The sequence below is a fragment of the Dama dama genome, chromosome 5 (genome assembly GCF_033118175.1).
Source record: "Dama dama isolate Ldn47 chromosome 5, ASM3311817v1, whole genome shotgun sequence".
Lineage (NCBI taxonomy): Eukaryota > Metazoa > Chordata > Mammalia > Artiodactyla > Cervidae > Dama > Dama dama.
In genome coordinates, this window is record NC_083685.1 from 11117346 (window position 1) to 11130659 (window position 13314).

General features: G+C 39.7%; 1 protein-coding gene across 6 annotated transcripts in view; it reads right to left on the minus strand.

The window, feature by feature from the left end:
• Positions 1 to 13314, minus strand: part of HECTD4 (HECT domain E3 ubiquitin protein ligase 4) — a 166203-nt gene that overhangs the window by 91479 nt on the left and 61410 nt on the right. For all 6 annotated transcript variants that reach the window (XM_061141801.1, XM_061141804.1, XM_061141802.1 and 3 more), the window contains exons 7-8: positions 12473 to 12643; positions 2913 to 3105 (exon numbers count right to left, since the gene is read on the minus strand). In XM_061141801.1, coding sequence (XP_060997784.1) covers positions 2913 to 3105; positions 12473 to 12643 — 364 coding nt within the window. The remainder of the gene's footprint in view (positions 1 to 2912; positions 3106 to 12472; positions 12644 to 13314) is intronic.

Here is a 13314-nt window from a genome sequence, read left to right on the forward strand (position 1 = left end):
CTTTCTTTCTTTTTTTTTAGGATCTGTGACATAAACTATCATTAAGAAAATAATTATTGTTTATAATTAAAAGGTATAAAATGTACTTTACTTTCCCTTACTCACTGGCATATATGAAAACATAGGGTGAACTGAAGGATTTTCTATGTATTAGTCTAGTGAAGACTGATGACGGCAGCAGAAAGTCAATCAGAGTGTTTTACCTAGGAAGCTGTCAGGGTATAAAATATAACTGCCTACATAGACATAAAATTATCTTTAGATGGTTTATATTAGAAAAGTGAGACAAGTGAAATCTAATCTGTCATTGCTTTGAATGCTTGTGGTTCTAAACTCCATTTTTTAAAACTTCAAGCCTCCAACAAGTATATTCTTCATTTAGGACATAAATCCAGTAGCATAAATTTCCATAAGTAAGAAACCCTAAAAAGCTAGCAACTTTGTGAGCATAACATTTTCACTGAGATTTTTTTTAATAGACATACTCTTATTAACATGGTAAGAGGTATTAGTCTACCACAGAATAAAAAATCCTAGACCTTCTGAATGTTGAATAATTGTCAAAAATTCACTTAGCCTATTACTGGTGAATTTTTATGTAACAACATCATGTTTAAATGAATACATCAAGAATGTGCATAAAAGTACAATGATTGAGATCACATATTTAGAATACAAATAATAGTTTCAGAAGAACTAAATATACCTTGCCTACTGAGTCCTCTTTTTGATATCACTCATATTTTCTTAGGTAACAAACATTCTTTTAGCATTTCTATTGTGCAGGTAGGATTCAATTTTCTTTCAAGGGACAAACCCAGATCAAGCCTTCAGCTTATCAAGAAAACATTCATTTAGGTAATAAGGACTGCTCTCTACAAAGTATTGCCTATAACTCAAATTATCCACAGACCCAAGTTATAATAACTATGAATAAATTTATAACTTGTATTTGATATAATAGAGACCTGTAGAAGTAAAATATTATCCTTAAATTCTAATATGGACTAATAAATATTTAAAATTTGATAGTCTCACAAAGAATTAATCACAAATATTTTTTCTTAACATTTCAATATATAAAAGGATGAAAACATAAAACTGCATTAAATTCCTTAAACATACATTTATTCAGATTATTTTTCTCTACATGGCATCTTTTTCTAGCCTTATCTTTTACTACAGGTCATGATTTGTTGTAAATTCATATAGTTGATATGTAATATGAAAACTCTCCAAGAATAATGGTTTTTGACTTTTGGGGGGGTCATATGTGACCGTGAAACTCTGATGAAAATTATGATGATACACATAATATGTTATTTAAAACGTTGGGAAAGGATGCTTATGAACCACTGAATTCTTACCCTAGTTAAGGATTCCTGCTTTAAAAGTACAGAACAGTGTTTAGAAGGTTACCTTTTACTGAGAAAAGTGTTTAGTACAGTATGTTTAGAAGGCTACCTTTTACTGAGAAAAGAAGAACAATAAAAATACATAAATTTATCTTTCTACATTAATTGATTTCTCTTTGCATTAAAAAAAAAAATCAACTCAGCCAGGATAAACAGAAACTAATAAATAGAGCTACCTGTAGAGGGCAGGGTGGGGCAAATAACAGAATACACCAGGATACTGGAGTGAGATTTTTCTGCATGTACCATTTATATTGTTTTCACTTTCAAACTCTGTAAACATATTATCTACTTCAAAATATTACAGTGCAAACACTAAATGCCAAAGTCCAGAAAAATCAATCTCTGTTGTAGAGGGTTTGCCTTTTATTTGCTGGGTCGAGAATATGTTTAGTGAAAGTGAAAGTGTTAGTCGCTCAGTCCTGCCTGACTCTGCAACCCCATGGACTGTAGCCTACCAGGCTCCTCTGTCCTTGGAACTCTCCAGGCAAGAAAACTGGAGTGAGCAGCCATTCCCTTCTCCACGGGATGTTCTTGACCAGGGACTGAACCCAGGTCTCCTGCACTGCAAGCAGATTCTTTACCCATCTGAGCCATCAGGGAAGCCCATGTTTAGTGAAGATGATGTTAAATGTGAGTTTTTTACACTCATGAAGCATATACTAAACATGAAAATAATTTATACTAACAGTAATGACAAAGTATTTACAATTAAGGAGAGAGCTGTGTTGAATTCTTACAGATTCTTGCTAATTCATGTTCACAGCCAACAGTATGTATTAGTTTGGAATTAAAAAAAAAAAAGGACAATGACTGGAAGGACATAAAAAGGTGAACTATGTAAAGCAAACTGCTTTGTAAGTCTGTAAGAGCTCAATAACAAGCACTGCCTGAATTCCACAGGCAGCATGCACTAACCACAAGCTGAATGCATCAAGCCATGTTTTTAAAAGGCATGGGGGAACTGTAAAGGCATATATTATTAAGTGAAAGAAGCCCAGATGAAAAGGCTATGTTCTATATAAATCTGATTATATGATATTCTGTAAAAGGCAAAACTACGAAGACAATAAAAGATCAGTGGTGGCTAGGGCTTGGAGGCTGGGGAGGGATGAGTAGGTAGAGTGCAAAGGATTTTTAAGGCTATACAACTATTCTATGTAATACAATAATGATGCACACAGGTCATTATGCATTTGTCCAAACCCATGGAATGTACAACACCAAGAGTGAACCCTAAGGTGAACTGTGGACTCTGGGTGATTATTACGTGTCTTGGTGGGTTCATTGATTGTGACAAGTGCACCACTCTGGTGGGGGATGCTGATAATAAGGGGGGCTGTGCCCATGTAGGGGTGGGTGGTATACAAAAAAATCTGTACCTTCCTTTAATTTTGCTGCGAACCTAAAACTACTCTAAGATAATACTCTCAAAACATGCATAGAGCTGAATGAAGCTGTACAAGGTAAACATGAGATAAGCGAAGGGCAGCCGACCTGCTTGGTCCTCTTTCAGGGTGTTGGAGATGGTGGAGCCGGTGAGGGCAGCCAGTGTTGCGGATGGCGAGGCTCGGTAACGGGACAGTCTGCTCAGGAGCATCTCATTAATGCTTTTTGCAGACTCACCCTCTTTTCTCATTAGAATTGTGCGTTCCTGAAGCGGGTTGGCTACGAATACACCATTTTCCACCTAATATTTAAAGAAAAAGAAGTTCTTAAATGGAACCTGTTTCCATTCAGTGAGCAAACTTCTCCTTCAGAAGTGTATTATTGTCACCTGGTTACTCAAAAACATTTCCCAAAATTGTACCTGAGTAGGTGTACACCTCAAAACCTAATTGCTCTACAGAAGCTGAGAACAAAAGGGAGGCTATGAGATGTTTGAGAGCTTTCATTTTTAATAGCCCAGATTCTTAAGAGTAATGAGCCAAGTTTAATAGGTTCTACGAAAGGTTGTTGATGAAAATTCCTCATACTGAATTCCACAGGCAGCTCTCACTAATTACAAGCTTCTGACAGGTACAAGTAAGATGAGAGGAAAACAAATCAATCAGGTCTTGATTTACTATTAAGTACAGCTATGAGGATTATATCTTCTTGAAATATAATTAGTGGCTAAAATCCAAACTCTGTAATAACAGCAGTCAACATCAGCCCCAGCTGCTCGGGGATTGGCAGAGCAATGGTGGAGAAAGGCAGATTTTGTCTGCTAAAAATATATGCCAGCTTCAACTGGATCCTTGCTGGTACTTGGCAGTTCTTCCTTCGTCGTTTGACTATACCCCAGCAAAAGCTCTGGGGTGGTGATTCCAAAATTCTTCCACCAAATTTTGAGTATGGCTTTAAGCAGACCTCCTGGCTTTTTTATTACTGAGAAGATTCAGACCACTTACCATAAGCTGCTCCCACTCGTCTCTCTTCCCACTCAAGAATCTTGGTGTTCAGCCTCATTTATTCTTTTCCTCTTAATTCAGAGGAAGAAGCATTTCCACCTCCTCTCTAACTGCCCCCTCAATTATCTCCCATCTGCCCCCTTCACCCTCAGTCTCCCTCTCTGATCTCTTCCTTTTTGGTTTCAAATATTCACAGGTCTCCGAGATCTTAAAGAAAACATCGGTGGCCCATTGCAATACCACCTCTCTTCTCAACTTCCACTCAGTCAGACATCTCAGATGTACCTCAAGCAGCCTCTTCACCCACTGCCCATCCAGACCAGACTTCTGGGTCTGGCTGGGGTCTCAGAAACTGGTGCCATGAGTGAAGAGAGGCAGAAATAGAGTTAAGAAAGAACAGGAGTGTGGCGTGGAAAGGCTTCCAGAAGCAAATATAAAGCAGTGAAGGAGTCCAAAGTGAAAAGCTGGTAACAGAGAAGAGGCTAGAGAAAGCAAACTGGGGAGCACAGCCAGGCAAGGTCCCCGGAGGCGGATGGGTCTGGTGGGGGAGGCTTGTATGAGAAGTTCACAAAAGATAAGTAAAAAGGTTTCTTAGAGTTCGAAAACGCTGTTTCTATTTCCTCGCCTCGGCCTCTTAAAGCTTTTACAGCTACTTAACTTAGTTCCCTCTAACAAATGAACATTCTTGATGGTCAAGAGTAACCTAAAACCAAAATCATCAAGCTTCTCCTTGTCTTCTGTGCAGGCTGTGCCACAGTTGCCAGAGACCGTGGGGTTGTCCTTCCTTAGTCTCAGCGGTAGAATGCAATCTTGGTTTGTTTCTTCCGACATGAGCACATACCTGTGTGTGAGGGACTCTTCCAATGAGCAAGCTGGGTCAGTTCCTGCCCTCTGTGCGCTCCTCCTACCTGCTGGTTCCCATCTCCACCTACTTAAATGGGAGCCTGCTTAGGGTTAGACCCCATCTCTGGTTCTGAAACCTTTGATGGAACACCTTGTCCCTAGATCCTCCTGTGTGTGCCTGGCTCTTTCCCATCATTTAGGTCTTACATAGAATGTCACCTCCTCAAAGAGGCTTTCCATGATTACCAAAGAGAAATCCCCTCCACCCTCTCCTACTCACCCCCCGCAAGCCAGAGCATAACACCGTCATGTTATCTGCATAGCACTTACCATTCTCTGAAATGATCTTATTCATTAATTCATTTATTATTTGACCTTCTACCTCCACCCCACCCCACCTGAATGCCGGCTCCCCAAGAGCCAGGATCCTGCCTGCCTTGTTCACTGTCTCATTTCTAGCACTCATGAGGCACACGGTAAATACTTGAAGCTCTGCTGAATAAACAGATCCGTGTCCTGACTCAAGAGGAGGGCTGCAACCCACTCCAGTATTCTTGCTTGGAGAATCCCATGGGCAGAGGAGCCTGGTGGACTACATCCATGGGGTCACAAAGAGTCGGACACGACTGAAGCGACAGCATGCCCACACACCCTGACCCAAATCCAATCCTACCTCTCCACGGTGACTCCTACATTGCTATATACAGACCCATCCTTGCTACTGGGATTGAGCACAATTTTTCTAACTGCCTCCCACTCCCCAGCACTTTGGCTGGAATAGCCTATGTCGCCTAAAATTGAACACATCCACATCTTCCCACACTGTGTTACCCCCCGCGTCAGCTAGACTCATGTTTACCAAGTGTAGCTCTATTTATGTTGCACAACTCTAAATGTGACCCTTCAAAGGCATCCAGACCAAAAAATCAATCACTTGGCATTCAAAAGCACTGCCCAGTCTGGCTCCATAAGAAACACAATGGCTAAATTAAGGTGAAAAAAAAAAAAGTCATGCTATTGTGCTTAAGTACTTTGAAAATATTGAAAACAAAGCCTGATAAAGCACCCGTGAGAAGCAGAGGACTCAGCTTTGGTGCCCAAGTAGTAAATCTGGGAACCTCTATACTTAGCAAAGCATCTCTTTGGGACGAAAAAGCTACTAGTGACTTTGAAAGGAGGGGAAGAGCCTGGGAGGAGTGAGAAGCAGCACACAGCTGCTGATGACAAGAAGCTTCCCTCTGGCTCCCTTCCTGGCCCAAGCCACCACCTCAAGTCCAGGGACCATCCAGCCTCTCGACTTGGTCTCCCCACTTTGACCCCATATGTTTTACTACATTAGCCAAAGATTCATTTACAGATGTAAATAAAATCATGTCCTTCCCTGTCTGAAGCCCTGCATCAGCTTCCCAATAAACTTAAAACAAAATTCAAATAGCTGGCAAGGCCCACGGGGTCCAACAGCCACTGACCTCCCTGCTTCGGTTTCCCCTTCTCCCCACACTTCCAGCACACTGCCTTCTGTCCCTCCTCTAAAACACCTGCATGCTAGGCCTATACTTGCTGATCCCTCTTTCTGGACTGGACTAGTTCTGGTTTGCCTGAGACTGTCCTAGTTTTAGCACCAACGGTCCATGTCCTAAGAAACGTCTCAGGTCCAGGCAAACGGGGAGGGTTGGTTGCCTTCTCTGGCAGGATAGATGACTGCTTCTTATCACTCTCATTTCAGCTCAAATGTCCTTCCTCAGAATGGCCCTCTCTGCCAGGCAAACCGGAGTGGCTCACCACCTCGACCCCCTCACTCTCTATCGCATTACCCTGTTTTATTTTCTCCCCAGCATTTGTCAGTAGCTGAAACTATTTTGTTCTTGTGTTTCCTTTCTTACTAACTCCCCACACTCTGATGTAAGCGCCTTGAAAACAAAGGCTTATTACCCTGCTACCCAGACAAGGCACTGGATTAACACTGAATGAATGAAGGGCATCTCAGCTATCCAAATCATAATTTAAAGGAAATCATAAACCAATGGAGTTGAAATGGGAGAGGCACTTAGTGCATTCCTTATTATACCGACCATATAGTTGAGAAGAGACCTAAAAAAGAGACAAAACAGCAGTAAAATTGTCACTGAATCTATCTAAAGAACAGCAGCTTACAGAAAGCACATGGGGACAGGAAGAAGTCTCAGAGCAAAATAGAACTGAAGATGTAAAACACGTGCCCTGAAAAGGTAAAAGAGAGTCACAGAGGATTCTCAAGCAAGGATGTGTCCAGTGCACAGGTAATGAAATCAGGCAGAAAGAGTCCATGCCTTGGTTATTCCATAATCTTAAAGGAAAAGGTTAAAATTAAGAATAAGGTATTTCCTGCTGATCACCATGTTGGTACTGCCACAGCTGAATTCTGCACCAAAGCAAAAGGGATAAGGAGGGACAGGATTATATTTTACATAAAATAATTTATAAACAATGGTAAGAAAGGTCTTTTTGATAAGATAAGTGAGCAGACACCTAAAAAGAGAACGAGCTGTCTGTTTATCTGCAGATGACCCTGCACAAAGGCCCGGAAGGGAGAACACATTGAGTGCCTGTGTGTCAGCCAAGAGGTCGGCTGGGGCTGGGGTGGGGTGACAGAAGCCCCAAATCACACAGTACTTTTACAGAGGTGAAGGCAGTTGGGAGACACTTTGAAGGTAAAGCAGGCAATATATGCTGACTGGGCAAGGAACTGGGGAAGGGAAAAAAGAGGAAGAGAGAGGGACACAAAGGTCTCTGGCCAGCACTGAAAGGACACAGATGTCATGAAGTGAAATGGGAGAGCCTGAGGCAGAAGCAGATCTGGGTAAAATCAGGAGTTTGGTAGAGGGCATATTTAGCTTGAGGGAACTATCAGACTTCCAACTGGAAAAGTCTCATATCCTGAGCATATACAAACACCCACCCACATCAATATGCATGCAGAGCTTCAGGGACAGGTTTTGGTTGAGAAGCAAAATTGAGCATCATCTGTACAGGGAGGTGTTTAAAGCTATAAGACAGGATGAGATCAACGAGGAAGTAAGAGCAGACAAAGTAGACAGAAGGGGTCCTAGAAATAGGTCCTGGCGCCCATGAGTGTTGAGAGGTTAGGAAGACAGGAGATAGGAAACACCAGTGACGAGAGAAGTCCTAAGAGTGTCCCAAAGTCCAAATGAAAACAGTTTCAAGAATGGGGGAGTGAGAACACATTAAATACTGCTAGAAGGTCAAGTAAAAAGAAAAGAGAGTTGCCCTTGAATTTACTACTGTGGAAGTCCCTGGGGAACTTGGGAAGAGCTGCTACGGTGGCATGGTGAGACTGTAGCAGGTTCAAGAGAGAACAGAAGGAAAGAAAGTAAAACAGTAAGGATAAACTCTTTCAAGCATATTGCTGTAAAGGGGAACTAAAGATAGAGCAGTGGAGGAGAAAGGGGGTCAAAGGAGTTGGTTCTGCTTTTTCAAGACTGAATAGCCTCTCCTGTATTTATATGCTGTGGTGAATGATCCACTGAGAGAGGAAAGCTAGTATCATAGGAGAAGGCCAATTCCAGAGAGAATCCATACCTGCCCACCACAATTTTTATCACACAGTAGGTAGTGATTGATTACACACACAGCACTGAACTAAGCTTTCTATACTAAACAATATAACTTGGAAATTAATTTACTTCAGTCTCCACAGATCTGCCCCATGCTTTTTAATGGCTACACAGTGTTCCTTTCTCTGATAGTATCATAAGCAGAAAGCCAGGAAGGTATCTATGTTTAGCTTCCCGAGTCAGTATTTTAGAAGTTGCTAAACTAATGGCTGGAGATACTTAAAAATTTTTTACCTTATGATGAAAATTTTCAAACATAGGTAAAAACTGTGACTAGTATAATGAACTTCCATATATTCATCATCCGATTTCAACTATTATCCAGATATAGCCAAATTTGTTTAACCTCTTTTTCACTCCAGTTTAAAGCATGTCTCAGACATCATGAAATTCCACTTCTGAATATTTCACTACTCATCTCTAAAAATATGGACATTTTCTTATATAATCACAATGCCATTATCATAACTTTAAAAATAAGAATATACTCCTTGGTTTCCTCTAATATTTATTTTATATTCAAATTCCAAATTGTCACCAAATTTTCTTTTCTACAATTGGTCCATTGGATTCAGACTCCAAACATGACTCAAAGGTTACTGTTTTAATCTAGAGCAGGCCCTTGAGCTTCCTCCCCAACTTTTTATTTCATGCCACAGGCAAAGGCTTGTAGTTGTTCTATTTCCTCCAAGGCAGGTATGAGCTTTTGATCCTATAACTATATGTCTAAAAATATCTTTATGTTGTTTTTATGACTGATTGATATTTTGGCTGACTACCTGACTTCTGGGTTAGATATTGATTTCCCCCAGAATTTCTGGAAGTACTGTCCCATTTTTACATCCAGTAATGAGACTGAACAGCCTGGTGTTCTTCTTACACCTCATTACTTGTACGTGATTTTATTTTACCTCCAGAAGCCTTAGAATCCTCTTTGCTCTTGAAAATCTGAAATTTCAAGATGAGGTGCCAGTGTGGACATTTTTCATTCACTGTGCCAAAGACCTTTTAATCTAGACATCAGTATCCTTTACTTTGACATTTTTCTTCTATTATTTCTTTGATAATATCTTATTTTCTGTTCTCTTTTGGGAACTACTGTTACTAAGTATTCAGAAGGATTATTCCTTTATGTCTTTTATCTTTTCATATTTACTGTTCTTTATTTGTCCTACTTTCTAGATTTCATATCTTTAATTCTCTTATTAATTTTTAAAATTTGACAATCATAAGCTCCTTCTCATTCTGAGAGTCCTTTTTTCATGACATCCTGCTCTGTTTTATGAATGCAGTATCTTCTTATATGTTTCACAGAGTAGTAAGTGCTAATGAGGTCTTTATCTTACTCTATTAGCTGTTTTTCTGATTTCTTTTTCTTATTTTTAGTTTCCAATCTAGAGACTTTCCTAGTTTGTCTAGAGTTTCTCAATGGTCTGCTTTAAAATTTTTTAAAGAACTTTATTAGTGTCATTTTAAAATGTACACAAAAGAAGAAATAGTAGTATAATGAGCTCCCCATGTGCCCAGCTCCTGGCTTCAATAATTATTACTACCTTGCCAAACTTTTAAAATCTATTTCTCTCCCCTCCACACACAGCTCTCCAAAGTCCTGGCTTTTGTTTGTTTGGGGTGTTTTTGTGTCTGCCCTTTTTTTTTTTTTTAAAACAGTTCACCACTAGAAAGGAATGCTATGCACATGGTTGGGGAGGCTTGCTTATGAGAAGACATCACTGTGGGTGATTCACTGCGGCAGCAAGTCTTTAACTTATATGAACCCCAATGTCAGTACACTGGGGTCTTTTCTCCAGGGTCATTTGGTTTCTTCAGACAATAAACATCAAGACTTCTGTCTGGGTGGCTGGCATCTGAGCACAAATGTTGTGTGTACCAGGAAAGGAGACGACAGTTCCTTTAACAAACTTGCAGTCTATACCCCCGTCTCTCAACGGTTCTGTACCATACCTGATGCCACCAAGCCTTAAGACTCTCTAAGGCTGGGTGTTGGTGAATCACCTCTCTTCCTCTTGGGAATTCCCCTGAATGTATACTCTTAGTTTTGGCTTTCCCCATACTAAAGGACAAGAAGAGACACTATTATCTATCTCCGTCTCCTAAGGTCAGGGGACAAGAGATACTACTTAGAGCTGAGGAACAATAAAGGTTTAACTATAAGTTACAAAGATATCCTCCTCCAAAGAGGAATTACAGTGAATCAAATAAATACACTAGGAGGAAGGAAGAAAAAAAGAAGGTGAATTGAGTCAAATCCTCATCTGTCACAACAAAAAACAAAAAACCAAAACACACACACACAACATATGGAGTTAGTAAATCAAGAAACAGCAATGTAAGCCTCTCACTTAGAGACATGGAAGTAACCACTAGAAGAAGGAAAAGCTCACACCATTAAAGGAACTACCTATAAGGAACATGCCAGGGATGGGGCAAGAGGCTCCCACTTTTCATTATGAGCCTAGATGTACTACCTCAAATTTTAATCCATGTGCATGTTTTTCTTTGACATGATTTTTAAAATTTAACCAAAGCATATCAAGGAAAGGGGAATTCTTTGATGTTTTTCCATTATTCTCAGGTGGTGGTGGTGGTGGTGGTTTACTTGCTAAGTCAAGTCTGACTCTTGAGACCCCATGGATTATAGCCCATCAGGCTCCTCTGTCCAGAAAAAAGACCTAAATCCTTTAACAAGCTGGTTAAGTTTGTTTGAAAACAATTTTCTTTCTTTTTTTTTTTTTTAAAGACATTCCTAGTTGTACAACCTCTAGCAGATCAATTTGAAGGCTCACTCTGGCTAAGACATTTTATAAGAAAAGATCATTTTTGAGAATACTGTGAAACTAAATAATAGAAAAAGAACTAATTAGTTCTTTAGAACTAAAGTTCTATTAGTTCTAAAGAAATAATAGAAAAAATGTATACTGAAAGGTTACTAAACTGACAGCTGGCAGGATGGATGACTGATTTCCCAGAACAAGTTTTAACCCCATTAAAGTTTATTAGAAATTGCTACAGTGCCCTTTTTTTCTCCCTTCCCAGGAATGCTAAAATTCTTCCTAGAAGGAGGCTGTTAAATTACATCATGAAAAAAGGTTTTGTTGAACCTGGCTTGGAGCAATTTTTTCTTTTACAAGTCTCTACAAATACTATCTAGATGTCTCAGTGCTGTCCAATAGGACTTTCTTTAATGATGGAAGTGTTATCTTTGACATTCAATACGGTAGCCACTAGCCAGCCACATGTGGCTACTGAGCACTTGAACCGTGGCTACTGTGACTGAGCAACTAAAGTTTTAACAGTACTGATTTCTGATTAATTTAAACTCCTGTATAAACTAAACCACAGCTTCATGTGGCTACTGGCTACTGCACTGGACACGGCAGATCTGGACTCTCACAGTTCCCAGTCTCTCCTCGCCTCAAGCTCCGCTCTCTGCACTCATCCACTCTGGCTCACTGCCATTCCCTATAACACACATGCCTGCTCCCACCACAGAGCTTCTGCACTTGTGGTCTCCTTTTCCTAGAATGTTTTCCCCTCCCCTACCCCCAACTCCCTCATCTGGTTAGCTACTACATTTCCTTCACTACCTCAAATTATGTTGTTCATTTATTTGTTCACTCAATTATGGTTAAAGTTCTGTCTCTCTACTACCACTGCTCAACCCACCCACTAGTCAGGATACAAGCTCCATTTGAGCAAGGAACCTACCCCCTTGCCCATCACTGTATTCCCACCACCTAGACACCACTGTGCCTGGCTCTCAGTAAATACTTTGCCAATCAATATCTAATGAATGAATGAATGATAGCCTTCCACAGTTTCAATCATCATCTCTCTTGGAGACTCCCAATATCCATCTGTAGACACAATCTTGCTACTGTAATCTAGTTCCAAAGTTCCAGCAAGCTCATGAGCATTTCTCCTTAAAAAATCCCACTGTCTACACATTAACTATTGTTATCTCCATTCTGTTGCTAGATTAACCTTCAAAAAGCCTGGCTTTACTTGTGTCATACAACTCCAAATAAAGAAACCTTCAAAACACATCCAAGAGAAAAACCAATTTTGAGGCAAGAGTAAATACACTGCACAAGTACTCCAAGTTTCTTAGGTCCCTTGTAAACCAACAGAAAAAGAAAGCAAGTAAAAATGTCTCTGCAAAGACACAGGATGAGAAAGTGAAACTCACCACAAGTTCAAAAGTGTCCATGAAGACAGAATGTCCCTTAGGTGTTTTCTCATTCAGGCTGGCAGGAGACCAGATCCAATAGAAGTAAGTGCCATCTGAAGAAAGGTGCACAGTGCTCATAGTGCTGCCAACGGGGAGGTGATTGCCTGGCATTGGCACCACCTGGCATACCTGGACAAGAAAGGGAGGAACATTTCATTAGTGCGACATGTAAATTCTGTTCCTATCAATTCATCAATAATGCCATTAAGTCCAAGAAGAGAATTCAGTACGCTTCCTGGTCAAAATAAAACTGACATTTATCTCTAAGAATAATATACGAAAATCACATGACAAATATATAAAACTTCATACAACAAGCCATGCAACATATTAAAAGATCCTTGAGATTAATTCAAATTACATTTTAATAGGAAAAAAACATATTTACTAAACACTTTAAATCTGCTTTGCATGTGTGTTTTATCAAATATTTATTTTAAAAAAACTCTTAGAGAAATAATACTTTCTGAAATTTCCTTAGTATATAAATTTAAGACTTCATTATACATAAAGGACAGGAACTATATCTTATTCATCTTTATACTCCCAGCACCTAATTTAGAGTCTAACTCAAAAATTAATAATTATGGAAGGAAGCAAAAAGAGAAGGCAAGAAGAAAACAAGAGGGAAAGCAAAGAAGAAAGAAGAGAAAGGCCTCAAAAAAAGAAAAAAAGATGAAGGCACACACAAGCTCCTAACTTAGAACATGAGACCTTATTGAAATTTACCATGTCCATCAGGAAGAAAGAGACAAACAGCCATTCTCTACATTAGACACGAAGGCATGTGTTTCTAATAG